This window comes from Strongylocentrotus purpuratus, unplaced genomic scaffold (genome assembly GCF_000002235.5).
Source record: "Strongylocentrotus purpuratus isolate Spur 01 unplaced genomic scaffold, Spur_5.0 spur5_scaffold_9, whole genome shotgun sequence".
NCBI lineage: Eukaryota > Metazoa > Echinodermata > Echinoidea > Camarodonta > Strongylocentrotidae > Strongylocentrotus > Strongylocentrotus purpuratus.
The window spans coordinates 14,885,084-14,903,113 of record NW_022145615.1 but is presented as its reverse complement, the minus strand read 5'-3'; the positions used below and the strand labels follow the sequence as shown (position 1 = coordinate 14,903,113).

Below are 18,030 nucleotides of genomic sequence, written 5' to 3'. Positions count from 1 at the left end.
TCCGCCGACAATTGCTCCGCCGACAATTGCTCCGCCGACAATTGCTCCGCCGTCAATTGCTCCGCAAAACGCGACAATTGCTCCGCCGACATTTGCTCCGCCGACATTTGCTCCGCCTGAAGCGACACTTGCTCCGCCGACATTTGCTCCGCCGACAATTGCTCCGACAAAATTTGCTCCGCCGACAATTGCTCCGCCGACAATTGCTCCGCCTGAAGCGACAATTGCTCCGGTGACATTTGCTCCGCCGACAATTGCTCCGACGACATTTGCTCCGCATGAAGCGACACTTGCTCCGGTGACATTTGCTCCGACGACATTTGCTCCGCCCAAAAAGTGTCCCATTAAATACAAATGCTACTAGTACTACGACAAATGCTTCGCCGACAATATTTTTTTTTCACGGGTTGTTTTTATTTCTTTTTTTTCTTCTTCATTTTCTGAATGCATTTCATGAAATTATGTAAATGAAATGAAATGAATGAATGTTGATGATGTGGGAGGAAAAAGCAGTTGCCTAAAAGTCATTTCGAATATACTGAAATAACTTTCCATCTATCACTGTACGTCCCACATAATGTACACTAAACACTCATTACATGTCATGGGAAGTTTTTTTTTTTTTAAGTAGAGCAGCAAGCCACATTCCCCAATACGCGCATACCTCCTAGTTAATTTCAAACAGCTCATCAATATGTAAGACCTGAAATTACCTCAATGAAAGAAGACTAATAACATGAGAGGAAAGAAAAGAGCAAAGAAGACAACCGTTTTTTGCTATTCCCCATAATGTTTGATTTAAAAAAATAAAAAATAAAATTATAGCTCCTTACGCAAGTTCTCCGGCGAAAGATAATTACTGGCCGCTCAAAATCTGTTTCATGTATTACTCATTAGCTGATCCAAAGCTCAAGGCTATCTCTCTCTCTCTCTTTCTCTCTCTCCCATGCTCCTCCTTTTCCTGTTTACACCGTTTTCTTGTCTTCTTTGCTCTTTTCTTTCCTCTCATGCTATTAGTCTTCTTTCATTTCCATCACTTCTTCTCTGCTCCCCCTCTCGAGTTCTATTTCTCTCGTGAAATTGAAACGTAAAGTAATACAATCATGTAGTACATTCTTGTTTAGAATAATATTTTCAATAATATCCAGTCCATTTTCTAAAGGTTTCTTTCCTTTAGTTAAGTGTATGTAGCTTTAATATATATATGTTAGTGTGTAAAACACTCCGTTTCATTCGAGTACTTTGTTTTCACTGAATAATTTAAGGGACTCACGAAGCCACCGGAAGAAGAGCAATTGGCTTATCATGAAGAACTAACATCAAACTGCAACAAAATGATTTGTATAAATGTGAATAAGCAGAAAGGCTGCCATCTCATTTTCCCGTCTGAATGGGTTCTCTTCCTTACGTATATAAGTGCCCTTATTTTCTAAACTTTTTTTCTTTTTTTTTTTCTTATTTTCTAAACTTCCATGATGACCTAATGCTTTACCTAGTAAGATGCATTGATCGAGGTAATTTCAGGTATTACATATTGATGAGCTACTTGAAATTAACTAGGAGGTATGCGCGTATTGGGGAATGTGGCTTGCTGCTCTACTTTTTTTTAAAATCTTCCCACGACATGTAATGAGTGTTTAGTATACATTTAATATTATGGGACGTACAGTGATAGATGGAAAGTTATTTCAGTATATTCGAAATGACTTTTAGGTAACTCCTTTTTCCTCCCACTTCATCAACATTCATTCATTTCATTTCATCTACATTATTTCAAGAAATGCATTCAGAAAATGAAGAAGAAAAAAAGAAACGAAAAAAATAGGTGTAAAGAAAATATTGTCGGCGAAGCATTTGTCGTAGTACTAGTAGCATTTGTAGTTTATGGGACACTTTTTGGGCGGAGCAAATGTCGGCGGAGCAAGTGTCGCTTCAGGCGGAGCAATTGTTGGCGGAGCAATTGTCGGCGGAGCAAATGTCGGCGGAGCAAATGTCGGCGGAGCAATTGTCGCTTCAGGCGGAGCAATTGTCGGCGGAGCAATTGTCGGCGGAGCAAATGTCGGCGGAGCAAGTGTCGCTTCAGGCGGAGCAAATGTCGGCGGAGCAAATGTCGGCGGAGCAATTGTCGCGTTTTGCGGAGCAATTGACGGCGGAGCAATTGTCGGCGGAGCAATTGTCGGCGGAGCAATTGTCGGCGGAGCATCTGTCGGCGGAGCAATTGTCGGCGGAGCAACTGTCGGCGGAGCAACTGTCGGCGGAGCAACTGTCGGCGGAGCATTTGACGTCGGAGCAAATGTCGCGGAGCAAATGTCGCGGAGCAATTGTCGCGTTTTGCGGAGTAAATGTCGGCGGAGCAATCGTCGGCGGAGCATGTGTCGGGTTACCGAAAAAGGATAATGGAAATAATGGGAATAATGGAGCAGCATGTGCAAGAGTATGTGACATATCAGAATTGTCTAGCCGTAATAATCCTATGGTCATGAATCACCATGCAAGACCACCACAAGATTGAACAGGTGGGACCACATGACTTTTTTGTCTTTGGATTCAAGTCCTGAAGACAATGAACTGTCAGGTGGAGACTGGTGAAAGTTTGAACAAAATCGGACAAAAGAATGAGAAAGTTATGAATTTTGAAAAGTTGCATTTACTATGATGGGCACTTAAAATTGACTGAAGTGGCAAGTGTCACTGTGACAAAGTGGCGGACAACAATTTCCAATTTGGCCCAACACACAAATTGACTGAAATGACAATTTATCAAAATGTTTGACTCATGCAGGAGAGACTTTTCTTTGTAGATAACCTTCAATATTATGCTTCCCACAATATATATTTCGAGACATGCCCCAAGCCCAAGGGAGAAGGTGCTTAAAAGAAAAACAGAAATTTATGATATTTTTGTACACAACAAACAGGAGAGTTGTCTGTGAATATAGCACAATCTAGTGACCAAATTACCAATATATGATTTGCATATTTTGGGATCTCATATTTTAAATACTCATAACTTTCTTATTATTGGTCTTATATATTTCAAACTTTCACCATTACGTTTCTCTTATATTCCTACTTTCATAACAAATGAAATTATTACAATAGTTGGATTGCTCCTTGAAAGAAAATAGTCATTTTGAAATATACACACCTTGATTTCTTGCTATATTGATATCAAATCGAAGAAGGGGGGGGGGCAGAGATTGAACCACTAAACATACTCCAATAATAACAGAAGAAAAACATGAGGAGTAATCAACGTTATTTAGCCAAATCCTCCATTTTTACTCATTCATGAATCATCATAACCTGTGCTTGGACAAAGAAAATAATGGCCGGGTTAGAATTGATGTCTCTAAAGAAAGCTAGCTCACAGGATGGCTGGGATTTCTGCCAAAGGTGGATGTATTTTGGATGTCATTCAGATTTATCAGCTAGGCATTGGGCCAGTGGCATCCTGTTCTAAATAAAGCCTCTCCATGCAAACGGGTCAGAATAAATGTAAGAGCGAAAAAAATGCATGTACATATCATTGGAATGAATTTCTTCAGAAATAGTCCCTGTACAATAATATTAAATAATACTTTAATCCCTAAAAGAGATAGAGAGAGAGAAAGAGATAGAAAGAGAGACAGAAAGAGAGACAGAGAGACAGAAGGTATGTCTCCATCAGCTCGAGATTGCCAAATAGGCCGCTATTTCCGATTTGGGAAATAAGCCTAAAGTTACAAACCGCGTCTTCATCAGCTCGAGACTCTACCTCAAAACTCGAAACTCAAGCTCGAGAAATTAGCTGGTGAAGAGGCAACCGGACAAATAGCGGGATATTTTGCAAACTAGCCCAAGATATCTTGGGATATAATTATCTCGACCAAATATCCAGCTAATTGCAACTTGGGGCTGATGAAGACACAAATTAACTGGATAATTTGCGATCAGGATGGTTAAAATAGCGGGTTATTTGGCAATCTCAAGCTGATGAGGACAGACCTAGAGAGACAGACAGAGAGCATGCATGCAAGTGAAAAAGGAGAGGCCCTGTCTTGTAACTGAGAAAACACAGGAAGTCAAATTTGGACTTAGTAGCTAGCTTATGTGACACAAGCCTTCCTGTATTTGTGATTCTGCTGATTGATGCATTGTTTGTACATCCAAGAGTGTTAAAGGAGTGATTAAAGTATTACTATCTTAAAGGAGGGGCTTCAAGAACTCTAGTGGAATTGTCTTATATTACAGTATATTTGGTAGTCCTGAGGTATTTGAATACAATCATTGTCTGAGTGTATAAAGCTTGGAACTTCAAAACATTTGCAACTCACAATGACTTGGATGATAGTGAATCATTTTAAAAAATGGAAATATATGCTTTTCTTCTGAAAAGAGCGATTACAAATAAGCAAGTCATCACCAGTTGAAAAAAAGGAAAATAGTAGGATTAATTTTTTTTCTAGGAATTTAAATAAAATCTGCTGTGAAGAGTAGGATTTTTTTAGACTAGCAGTGTTTGTGATCATAGAACCAGGTCCTAGCTATGCTCACTCTCAGTATGGTGTGCAATGTGTAAGCTATCCTGGATTGCCCTAATGTGAAAATACAGCTGCCTGATTATGAGGTGCTGACTATCCGAATACAGGCTGCAGCTCCCACCCCCCTCCCCCGCCCCCCCAACCCACCATCCTCTTATGTTCCAAACTAAATATGTTTTCTACTTGGGAAGTATATGCTCCTCGTGAGGAATATTTAACCCAGAGATTATTTCTGCATTTTGTTACTTTTGGCTACCCTGTATGGTTTGCAAATGACAGACACATATGGTACATTGATAAATGACATTTATAAATGTACCAGTATTCAATATTTTAAATGGATTTTGAACAAAATGACAGATATGATGTGCACCAAGAGTTCTTTTAAAATGTGGTTATCATTGAATACTGCCTCCAGTGTCAAAGTGTATCCCCCTGTCCACACACAACATTTTCCGTGATTAGGTGTGATTAGCTATACCGTTTCGCGATAGTGATACCGTTTCGCAATAGTTTTACGATGAAATTGTGTGTGTGGACGCTCACCAACGATACGTTGTATAACGAAACTAGTCTAACGAAACGCAGGTTTGGGCATCGTTTCAAACTGAAACTCAATAAAGAATCACGCCTAATCATGCCTAATCACAGAAAATATTGTGTGTGGACAGGGGGAGTGCAGTGTAACTAACTGGGCGGGGCTTAACATGACCTCGAGCGAAAGGAGACCAGACCTCTCATTTCCGCTTCCATTTCATGACCGCAGTAGCAAACTGCGCACCTATACGACATTTCGCTGTAGAGTCTCAGGATTACTTTCTTCTGTGTGTGGACATCCTGGAATTTATACAATGATTATTTATACAACGTTTCTTGTGTGTGGACACTCTGAAATTTATACAATGATTCTTTATACAATTAGTTTCGTTTTAGAGTTTCGGGATAAATTGTTTTGTGTGTGGACATGCTGTATATCGTGTAATGACTGGTTTTTAGCCTTGACCAGATCCTAATACACCACCTGTGATGAATGATATTCAACATAGCGAGCATATGTTGTAATTATACATGACTACCTAACTAATGATGCATAGACATTGTGTCAGAATGTTGCAGAAATGTGGCGTCACCTGCTATAAAATATCAATTAGATTCCATGACTATATCCCATTTTGAGTCTATATGTAAAAGTTGATACAAGTTTTTATCATTGAAAAATGTATCAACACAAGAAAAGTGAAAGTAAAAAAAAAAGTGACTACAAATAATGTTTTAGATACATAGTTATGGTACTACAGATCTAATTTATTATTTGATTTGCCTCATTAAAATACCAATTATGGATGTGAAAGTGATGCCAAGTGTGTTGCATATGCGTGAATGAAAAAAATATTTAAGTTGAAGATGATTTGATCTTTACATGTTAGATTTTTCTAAATGTTTGAAATACAAGTGAGAGCAATGCAATATTTATAAACAAGCCATTAGATAAAAATTAACAGTGTCACCTTTCTTCATTAAATGGAGGCTATTTAGAGGCAAATTTCTCTAAGCCTCACATTGTTTAAGTTGATATGCCTGCCTACCCCCAAAATAATAAAGCATATCCCCATATTTGATGAATCTTACAGAGGTATAGTTTTGGTATATTAAAGCTTTTATAATTTTGATTCTAATATTATTTTGCTTCAAGCTACTGATCCTTGTATTGAAGTTTATATATTTCCAAAAATTCAATTCAATTGTCAAAATTTTGCTTTAAAAAACATTGACATTTCATGAATTACCAGCACTAAAAAACTTTTTTTTGGTTACCCAATTTTCTGGTTTCCTTCATGTTCGCTAATTATAACATCAGCCAAGACTTTCTATGACAGCTCAATCCCACACACCCAATGTATTTCATCCCTAAATTCCACATGTGTGACAAATTATTCGAGAAGATGACTGTCTCCGTTACATGCATACTTATTCAAGAGGATATGCAAGATTAATCATAACATTCACTAATTGCCTTCAATCCCCCAAACCAAATGTTGTGAATTTAGGGGATCTGGAAATGTGTTTTACTTATTTGATGTGGTGACTATCTGTGCAATGTGAGTACGCCCAGGCAGGGTTATCCAGAGTGTAATGCGTGTCAAACTCTGACACTTTCATGTTTTTTAAAGGAGATGTACCACCCACGTTTTTTGCTCTGTATGTTCCACAGTGATACCAGATATATAAAACATTTTTTTTTTAATATTACTTCTGTAAAGAAATAGGCAAGAAGTAATTTGTAACTATAGAAGAGAATTGCTACATATAGAAATTGTTGGGACTTTTAATTTGCGTTCATGCACTTTTTTCATTAATCAAATGAATGTCTCATATAGTTTTAGGTGGTTGTATTTTCATGTCTTCTATAGATATATATATTTTTTAAAAATTCCCTCTAAGTTACCTGAGTCTTAACATTGATTAAGTGAGCTTGTCAACCCCCTATTAATCATTAGAAGTGGATAAGTTAAATCAACATTCATAATCATGTTTGATGATATTACACATACCTGACTAACTCATGTTACCACACCTCCAGCTGCTCTGTAAATTGGCAACATTAGGTGACATTCATTCACTGACATTCATTCTGTCATTCTATAACATTTATTTTGCTTCATGCACACACACACCCAAAATTAAATAATTACAAGTGATGAATATCAGGAACGAAAAGGTTGCCTGACCCAGTGAATCTGTATGACTGATTTGTCAGTTTATTAAAACTTTGAAGATATATGTTAACAGACTGTTGCAGAGATAGTATGAGTTGTCATCATAATTTTTGTGATAGATCCATGTTATAGATGCTGTCTTTTCTCAGCAGACATCATGCTTATTTGTAGAAGTGGATAAGTTAAAATCAACATTCATAATCTTGTTTGATGATATTACACATACCTGCCTAACTCATGTCACCACACCTCCAACTGCTCTGTAAATTGGCAACATTAGGTGACATTCATTCACTGACATTCATTCTGTCATTCTATAACATTTATTTTGCTTCATGCACACACACACCCAAAATTAAATAATTACAAGTGATGAATATCAGGAACGAAAAGGTTGCCTGACCCAGTGAATCTGTATGACTGATTTGTCAGTTTATTAAAACTTTGAAGATATATGTTAACAGACTGTTGCAGAGATAGTATGAGTTGTCATCATAATTTTTGTGATAGATCCATGTTATAGATGCTGTCTTTTCTCAGCAGACATCATGCTTATTTGTAGAAGTGGATAAGTTAAAATCAACATTCATAATCTTGTTTGATGATATTACACATACCTGCCTAACTCATGTCACCACACCTCCAACTGCTCTGTAAATTGGCAACATTAGGTAACATTCATTCTGTCAGTCTATGACATTTATTTTGCTTCATGCACACACACCCAACATTAAATCATTACAAGTGATGAATATCAGGAATGAAAGGAATTGACCCAGCAAATTTGTACATTAATATGTATGATGGATTTGTCAGTTCATAAAAATGTTGTCAGTTGTACGTGATCGTAATTTTTGTGATAGATCCTCCGCAGACCTCATCCTCATGTATGTTGTTTAGGTATCAGAAGTAAGTTAGAAATCACTTACAAAAACTTTGCAATGATTTGGTAAATAACTATTTGTATACTCATTTGATATCTTCTGACCTACAACATGACAACTATGCATTAAAACAGCAGCATTCAGGTGAAAACATCACATTTTCATATATTCATTTGATTTAATATGATTTGACATGGTTTGTTAAAAACAAAAGTTATTGCAACTACAAGCAATTGATAATTTTGATATTAAAATGAAATTGGAAAATACAAACATGATAGTATAATAATAATAACAATAGTGAACATTTATAATGTGCCATGTCTGTATACAGTTATTATGATTATATAATTCAATTTTCTATCGGATAGAATTAAGTAGAATATAAATAAAGATGGGGATAACCGGCATATTAAATATATTTGTTTTCTTGTTTGTTTGTTTGTTTTCAGGCAAGAGGAAGGTTCATTGACCTATGATGAGTCGATATGGAAGAGATTTTCATCTCCACAGAGCACGCCTACTTCACCAAGGGTATGTCAAGTTGTTAAATGTCATTCCAATATAGACTGTTTGGAACCTGTCATTCTCCTTTGTTATTCCTGTCTTAATATAATAATATTCCATCCAAAGTACCATGTCTCCTGCTTCCAAATGTTACTGCTCTCCTCTGATATATGTCAGTTTTCTTGCTCTTTTCGTATTTCTTTGCTTCAATTTTCTCTGTTTTTGCATTTTAATTTCTCTTTTCTCTCTCTCTCTCCTCTATCTCTCTGTATCTCTTTATCTCATTCTCTCCCTCTCTCTCCTCTTTCTATCTCTCTCTCTTTCTTCTTCCTCTCCCATGTTTTCCTATCTCCCCCTCTTTTACTTCAATTTATTCTTCTCTTTTGGTTGGTATAGAGAATCCATTTAATGTATTTTGATACACTGTATGTGTGAAATTTCAAATCCTTATGCAATGCATGGTCATCATTATCATCTTCTCCAATACACTATTCAATAGTCGTTTTCTGGTTCTTAGTTTATTTATTTATTTATTTTATTTTAATTTTTTTAAATTTATTTATTTATTTATTTATTTATTTATTTATTTATTTATTTATTATTATTTTTTTTTTTTTTTTGGGGGGGGGTCTTTTTATTCACTTTTATGTGGCTGTTTTGTCAGCTTCTTGATTATTAGCTATGTTTTGTGAGAGAAAACACACTTTACGTCCAAAAGAGAGAATATATTACAGAGTGACTTTGAAAATATCTAAAAGATGAGAGAAATTTGAGTACTTAATCGCATTTCCCGTATCACTCATGAAGATGTCCTTGGTTTTAATACTGCCCTCAAGAGCTATCAAAATAGGAGACTATGAAATGAATTAAAAAATACTTTGACATTATGCAGCGATTAATGCACTGATGGCATGGTCATTTATCCCTCTGGTCAGAAAGCACTTCCTGTCATACTGCATCATATCACATTATGTCTTCCTAAAATTTCTCTCTAATGTCCCTTTTGGAAGAGCTTATTAATATAGGAAGTCTGTGATTGACAGTGCTTTTGTTCAGATTACATAATCAATTTAAGGACTAATATTCTTAAGATTAGGCATTTTTTGGTGACTAATCAAAGTAATTTATCATCTAATTTTGTTCTTCTTATGTTTCATATGCCTTAATTTTTCTATTAGTCATTGGAAATCTTTAATTTTAAGGAGGAAAGTAATATTTCTTGATTGATATCTTATTTGGTTTACTTATCAAAGTATGTTTAATTCAAGATTAGGAATGACGGACCCTCGTGAACTTGACAGGGAATGATGAAATAATTCATACATATAAAGAACAAAATTTACAGTAGGTTTATACATAATTGTATACATGTATGTACAATTCAATCTTTGTCCAGTATTTTTGAATTCCTGTTCTATCAACAAAAAAGTTCAGAAACCATTGAAACCCTGAAATGAGTTCAGTTACAATTTAGGTCATTGAAACAAAGTATCTCCTTTGACATTTCATGGTATGCTTGCTTCTGTAGCAACAAGACAAATAGTAACAGTGTAATATATATCTTGCTTTCCCTTGCTGACTTATGCCCTTTTGAAGTGAATCTACTGCTACTGAGTGATGATTTCAGGAAAGGTTAATTTAGATTTGGTCTCTTGAATATCCTTTTTGGGGGTAATGCTCACCTTTTTCCACATTTCAGTTGTTGTACAAAATTACCTGGAAAATGTGATTTCATCAAAAGTTATAACACAAACCGCATTGTATTTTGTTTGGAATGGAGGCAACAAAGTCATTTACCAATCATCCTTTTCTCAATCCTATTTTTTTTGTTGAAATGTTAGTTTTCTGACGTTTTTTCTTAATTTGTTTGTTGTTTGAAAGTACATTTTTGCTTGGTTAGAAATGAATTATATATTTTTTTAATTGCTGCAATTTTGCAGCATCATATCAGAATGAGGCTTAATGTTATCTTATACCCCTCCCCCCCCCCCCAAAAAAAAAAAACACACTCAAAAGAGTTCAATCCGGTCAACTTGCCATTTCGGTTACTAAGAAAGGAAGCATTTGTCAATTTAAATTCTTGAGGAAATAAGTCTTTTATAGGTTTTTGTTTATTGGTCAGTATGAAGGAAAGATCTGGCCACAAGATGTGCAAAGATTGTAGTATTATTATGACTCATGTCCAGACATAGGATTCCATCTATTATGAATATTGAGCCATTTCCTTCTGGTCCTCTTCCTCTAGTCGGAGTTCTTTTGCCATATCAATCACTGACCATTCAAATGATAGTCTATCAACAACCCCCAAAGAAACTCTGAAATGTATTTTGTAATGGCTAGAATTAACAGATATTTATTTTCCTGTCATTAAATACTTGTGAAGAGGTAACACACAGGTCCTTTTAAAGGCTTTAAGGCTCAATGAGCTAGATATTGGTTATTTGGCAAGAGGGAGTAGCTAAATGAGAGGGTATACTTCTTTTATATAGTTTAGTTTAAAGGCTGAATCAATAAGCAAAAATCTATGGTCTTTTTTTATCAGCATAATAATTTTATGGTAAGTGTCTCTATGGTAGTTATGATTCAACCTTTGTTTCTTCTTGCCTGACCTACCCTTCTAATCAAGGTCTGTTTTTACAGACTACATAGACACGCTAATCCAAAGCTCTATGAAGTCTGAAAAAGGAAGTTTTTTGGCGATTATAGCCTGTTCTGCACCACCCTAATACCATATTTCATCAATGCTTTGAATAATGAAAGCACTGGGTATTCCCTTGTCTATATCTCATCTGGTCGATATTGAAGGGAGACAATCTGGTGATGACCAATGAGTAATGTCCAGATGGAGGGTTGTGGTCATTAGATATGTCCGTCTTGTGGTCTGTGTATACCCCTTAGACCTCCTAGTTTGTCCTGTTGGACTTTCTACATGTCTGGTAGAATACACAATATCAGGTGCTTGCCTTCTAAAGGTTATTTCATCCACTTGGAAATGGTTTGTTTACTGTCTGAGGTTACTATGTTGTTTCTTTTGTTTTTCCTGGTCTGGATTGCCCCTGCTTGGTTGAAATAGAAATGTGTTACTTTTAATCAGAAGAAAAGGCTTATAATTAAGTCCTATCAAATTCATTGGAGAGACATCTGCAGTGTTCTTTCTCCTCTATCCTCTCTCATCTCTTCACCCTTCTCTCTCTCCCCCTCCACCTATCTCTCTCCCCCTCCACCTCTCTCTCTCCCCCTCCACCTCTCTCTCCCCCTCCACCTCTCTCTCTCCCCCCTTCCACCTCTCTCTCTCCCCCCCCCCTCCACCTCTCTCTCTCTCCCCCTCCATCTCTCTCTCTCCTCCCTCTCTCCCCCTCGCTCTTAATTATAACTTTCCATCTGTTTGCCTGTCTGTTTGGTCTCTGTCTTCTCAAAATACCCCAGATGTTCACTAGCTAAGGTATAACTTTGTTCTAGCTGCAAAGACCAGTATGTCTGCCAACTATGCTTTTTGGGGTCAGTAGTAATTAATTGTATAAAAGGGAATGTTCATGGTTTTGTTAAAGTATGTCATCATAATCGGTAACAATGAAAAGGGTTTATGGAAACAACCATTAGCCATTAAACGTGAATGCTGAATGGAAAAGGATGTAAGCTACGTTTATGTAGCTCTTATGAATACACAATTAACCTCAGTTTGAGTGCCATGTCCACAATGGCGAGGTTCTAGGATATGATATCATGTATACCAGGTAGGTATTTTACATTGAATATCAATGTATACCAATGGCAATCTTCAACTCATTAATAGCAAATCACTTATTGTATATTACATAATTTCATTTTTTATAAGGGGATCAATTTTATTTTATTTCTAATATGGTTTTATATGTCTGTACAAAAGTGAGCTAAAGCAGGTGGGCTGGAAAACTATCATGAAATAAAGCTGAGAACAAAATGAAAGGGGAAAATTGAGCTGTTTGATAATTTTCTTGAATTTTGAAAGTCAGTTTCTTAATTAGACATTCAGTATCTTGATTAGATATGAAAGTAGACACCCGTGGTTGTGAATAATACCAGGCTCCCTCCTAAACCTGCACAAAGATATGAATTATCATGGTATTATGTACTGGGCAAGTGATTGGAAATATATTGCCACTGCAGAAGCTTAGATCATGTTCTGGGCAGCTGCTGTTCAAAGCAACAGCAAACTAGACAAGATGTAGCTTTCATGAAATCACCAAATGAGGGCAGCACAGAACTTTTGTTTCATCCACTTGAAGCTATATAGGCAAGACTTATCAATATTTTGATTATATATTTCCATATTTTCTTTTGTTAGAATGATGTGGATTCAAATAAAAAGATGTATGGAATATTACAAGATATTGCTACCCTTCCTAGGAAATTTTCAAGATTGTTGAATATTAAATTTGAAGCTTTTTTGCCTAGATGCATAAGACGAGAAACAGTTTCATGCTGATGCTGTACATTTCATACATGATTATTATTATTATTATTAAAGATTTTTCATATTTATTGCAATCGCAACTTAGGATAATAAGTAGGACACTTAGAAAGAAAAAAAGAAGTTTGTGAAGAAAGATATCTTGTTCACTTTGCTCACTTAAGGCTACGTTAAGCAGTCTTCTGTGGATGTTGTTTCCATGGTAACACATCCTCTCCAGAAGCCTACTTCACACCTGGCGTATCCTGGATGTAAAAAGCAGGGATTTTTCTTTGTGTAAACGCTTTCTGATAATCCAATACCCCACTTCCATGTATACTCATCTTTCAGCTGAAGGGTTTATGTTGCTTTGAGAATATGAAACTTTAGATGTTTTACTCTAATTCTAGTGATTTCCATCCGTCTACCCATATTCATGAAGGTGATAGAGAAATAGCTATCATGTTGATAGAATGGATTATGGTTGTTTACTGTATCCTAATTCTTATAAGAATCCTTGCCCCATTTTAATATGTGTCAATTATAAGAACTTGATGCATTGAATGACAAAAATAGAGATCTGGTTGTTTCTTTTTTTTATTACACTCTGGAGATTTTATAATGGATCCTGAACAGCCTCTTTAAGCACTTTATATCTTAATATTTTTGTATTACATGTAAATTGCAGAAGAAAAAAATTATCCACAATTTGTTTGATGAAAGTGTACTTCTTTAGCATCTGAACTATTTTGTTTGTTCCACCAAATTTTAATTCAAACAAAATGTCAATATTTGATCATGCCAGGTCAAGCGACCTTAAATATTAATGCAGTTATGCATTAAAATCCTGACAGTCTTCATGGTATGAGCACACGTAAACAGGAATTGTAGGAAGATAGGATCTGGGTCTATAGATACTTAATTTCAGATGAGGTCTGCTTGTTTCAGTATTACCTACTTCTCTTCAAACATTACAGATTATGTGATCTTTAGATATAGAGCTGGAAATATCAACTGGCATTTAGACCAGGCTCCTTGGATATCAGGGGATGAGATCACAGGATTGGACAGGATTAGAATCTGTGAAGCAAATCTGACTTCTTGAAGTGAGAGTTGCAGACACCCTGAGGGGTTAATGTAGTTTGACTAGCTTTCCACGTGGATTGACTCTTTGCTGGTAGTGTTACCATGGTCATTGATGAGTTCTATTCGCAAAGAAGTGTCAAGTCTGAGGTGATATCATTTGTAGATAACAATAACTTTTTTCATTCATTAGCCCTCAAATAAACCATTGGTTTTGAAAAGAGTATGAAAAAGGTATGAACTTTAGTCAGTGGTATTAATATTCATTTCTACCTTCTTTTTTTTTTTGGGGGGGGGATAATGTCGCTCTTTGCTCTATTCATTTCTTTATGTGCTGTTAATACGCCATTTACTTCCTGTATACTCCATTTTATTGTTTTTATTTTATTGTATAAAACTATTTATATGTTTTTGTATCTATTAGATGTGAGAGGTAAAACATATGTTTAAGAAAGTTACTTCATATTTCAATACCAATATCATGCACAGAAATCATATATCATTAATTCATCAAAATTGAGCAGTGCTATAAATATAACATTTAATTTTCTCCTTTTTTTTCCATTTTGTCCTCTAGCAACTGGTCCAATCGAAGACAGCTCCCTGTGAGCCGCTACCAGGTCGAGGGTCGCCCATTCCCTCTGTGGTGCAGCAGATCTCCCTCATCAAAGGTGGCTATGGGAAGGGGCTAGGGTTTAGCATCGTTGGAGGAGAGGACTCACCTAAAGGACGTATGGGTATCTTCATCAAAACTATCTTTACATCTGGAGCTGCTGCAGCCGACGGAAGGTTACGAGAAGGTACACAAATTAAATCAAGGGGAATGGCGAGGGAGAAGATCCCGAAAAGCAAGTCCTAAACCTAGTATTGTGGCTTTATAGAACTAAAAGGATTTGAGGTTCATAAAAACCTTGTTGATTGTTGCCTTAAAATTTGAATCAGATTGACAATTTATTAATAGTTTATAATGATTTCATTCATACAACAGTTATTTTTTTAAAAATCATATTTTCTTGAGAATGTAGCTATTTCAGAATCAATTTGAAATACCAAAGTCAAAGATAATTTTTTTTTCTTCTCCCACGATTCTAGTGAGGAAAGGTTTATATTCTTTGTTAGTTACTCCAAATGATGCAATACCTCTTCTTATGAAGTCCCACTCTACAAGGAGTATTTTGAAGGACCCACTACCAAGAAGAAACCAGCCAAGAAGGAATATTGAGTGGTTGTGAAATCCATGGGTTATGAAGATTAACGGAAAAGACAAAGCTGTATCTCTATACAGCTTTGTATATATCCACCAGCACACAGCATGATATAAATCTAGATAAATATTTTGTTTAAACTCTTTTTTGAGGATTTTGTTTAATTCAAATTACATTAGTATTTCTCATCATTTGAGGGAAAAAATTAATCATCAAATCAGATTAACTTGATTAACCTAATATATCACAAAACATCGTGGGAATTGCACACTTTGATTTGGTGTTTTTTGCTGATCTTGATAAGATAGTTTTGTGAGAGTGCGTAATCATGACCACTTGCCAGAAGTTGTCAGCATCACTTATGGGCTGTCTTTTATAATCATTAAAATGGCAACCAGGCGTGAATTATAAGCCTAGCAGACAAAAGCCGCGGAAGTTTCTCACAAGGAAACTGGTTCATCAAGTAGGCCAAACAGGAACATGTGTGACCTAAATCCCTAGGAAAGACGGACAGAATATGGCCATATATAGATGGGGCATGTCAGACTTAGGAGGTGTCGGTCAGCAGTAAGGGCTTTTGTTTGAGTTGAATTATTCATTCACAAAAATATGAGACGTGGGGAAATAAGGCAGCCAAAATTACATCTGCATTGATTACTAATTTGCATATGTTCATTTACTGGGAGTTTCTCACTAAGAAACTTGTTCATCAAGTACACCAAACAGCAATATGATTTCAAACTGCCATAAAAGGTCTGAAAGCTGAAAAAGCAGAAGTTTGACATCAAGAAACCCCCTTCCTCCTGAGAATCTTGCTTGATGATTATATGATGAGATTTGATATAATCCTATAGCTTGAATATCACCCTGTAAGTTGTCATATTGATAGGGATTTATTTCAATTAAAAACATAAATCTCACCAGTTGATAAGGATTTAGAATGATACTTACATGTAGATCAATTTTTTCAACTTCCATCTTTCTCTTCCATTTGACATGACGAAGGTAACTTATCCATTAAAGTTGGAAATCCTACTTTTCCTGGTTCCATAAGCTATCAAATCAAGCAGCCTGATCATACATAGCTATACAAATATTGCAATGTAATGTCAGCTCTAGTCGTGAAGCTTCATGTTAGCAGATCCATGCCCTGGCCTCGACCATGAGGGGACTAAATATAGTCCCTTAGGAAGAGACCAGATTAGACTGAGCTCTTTTCCTGACCGCTTAAAAGGGATGCATCCCCTCTTCTCCTTAGCTCAAAATGCAACCAAATTGATGAGTTTCCTGCTTTTTACCCCTGTAATGTTGACATGAAGAGGTAAGGGTATCGTGAGCTTGTACGAGTTAGGTTAAGCTGAGAGCATTAGTGTTGCTCAAGATTGCATTATCTTGTCACCCACTTCCTATGGAACTTATGAGCGTATGTTATAGAGGAACTACGGTTGTTAGGCAAAGCAGGATCTAATTTAGGCAGATTTCATGCCTAATCTAAATTTCCTATTGAGTGCAGGTGATAAACAGTCAATCGTAACTTTTTAAATTAGCCCAGCAGTAATATATTACAACTTTAGTTTTCTCTGTCTGTCTGTCTGTCTGTCTTTTTACATTTTCCCCTCATTTTGTATTTGATTTTTTTATAGTTAACATCATCCTAATCTCCAAACTGCTCCACATTTGTCTTTTTTACCATCTCTAATTATTAGATCCATTTACATGTACATGTAAAATAGTTAAATACATCTGCAATCAGGTTGTTAACAGTTCCATTTGTTTACCATCATGTAGAAAATAGAAATGAGAGAGAGAGAGAGAGAGAGAGAGAGAGAGAGAGAGAGAGAGAGAGAGAGGGGGGGGGGAGGGGGGAAGGGGAGAGAAGAGGGATAGGGATGGTAAAGAGTGGGAGAGGAAACATAGAACGGGAGTGGTAAGAGTAAGGTAGCATTTCTGTTATAATTTCTTATAGCAGTTTAGATATGGAAATGCATCTTAGCCATACCATTAATCAAAAGTTGAACCTTTCTTACTGCACTCCAACCACTGCACTTCAGCTAGTATCCCCTGTCCCTTCATAAAGCAGGTGCTGACAGATGACATTATCACCCTGACTCTCAAACATCTCAGGAGTAGCACAACCCCATGTTTCCTTTAGAAACAAAACTGACAAAAATAGATAAAAAAGAGGGAAAATTGAGTTATGCAAAACAAGGATTTCCTTCCGTTCCCGCACTAAGTCAACGTCAGAGACAAGAAAGGTATTTGGGGTAGTAGGATAAAAGTGACACAGCATAGTATGGATATACCCTTGAGTGATGTGTAACACAAACAATAGCAAGCAGGTGGGACTGAGGGAATTTTTGGAAGTGAAGTTTGAGGTCATCGGATGTAGCCCATGTCTTTTCTATACAAAAATTGTATCAGAGGAAATAGGCTATTGTCCCTCTATTCTGCAGTAATCAGAGCCTGTCTTATTGACAGGGGCTTTAACCTGAAAAATTGTACGTTATTTATAGGAACAGAAATTAATGCTTTAAAGTTCAATTGTGATAGAATTCCTAAGCAGGTGTATATGAGCTAACCCTGAAACAGTATTAGAAATGTTGTTTATTTTAAATATATTAGTGATGGTAGCTCAAGCTTCCACAGGGCCTATAATGGCATATGGCTATCTTATAATATATA

At 36.2% G+C, this 18,030-nt stretch overlaps 1 protein-coding gene across 4 annotated transcripts in view; it reads left to right on the top strand.

Annotated features, from left to right (window-relative positions):
* Positions 1-18,030, top strand: part of LOC579286 — a 148,148-nt gene that overhangs the window by 59,776 nt on the left and 70,342 nt on the right. For all 4 annotated transcript variants that reach the window (XM_030976578.1, XM_030976577.1, XM_030976576.1 and 1 more), the window contains exons 7-8: positions 8,577-8,658; positions 14,721-14,943. In XM_030976578.1, the coding sequence (XP_030832438.1) occupies positions 8,577-8,658; positions 14,721-14,943 (305 nt within the window). The remainder of the gene's footprint in view (positions 1-8,576; positions 8,659-14,720; positions 14,944-18,030) is intronic.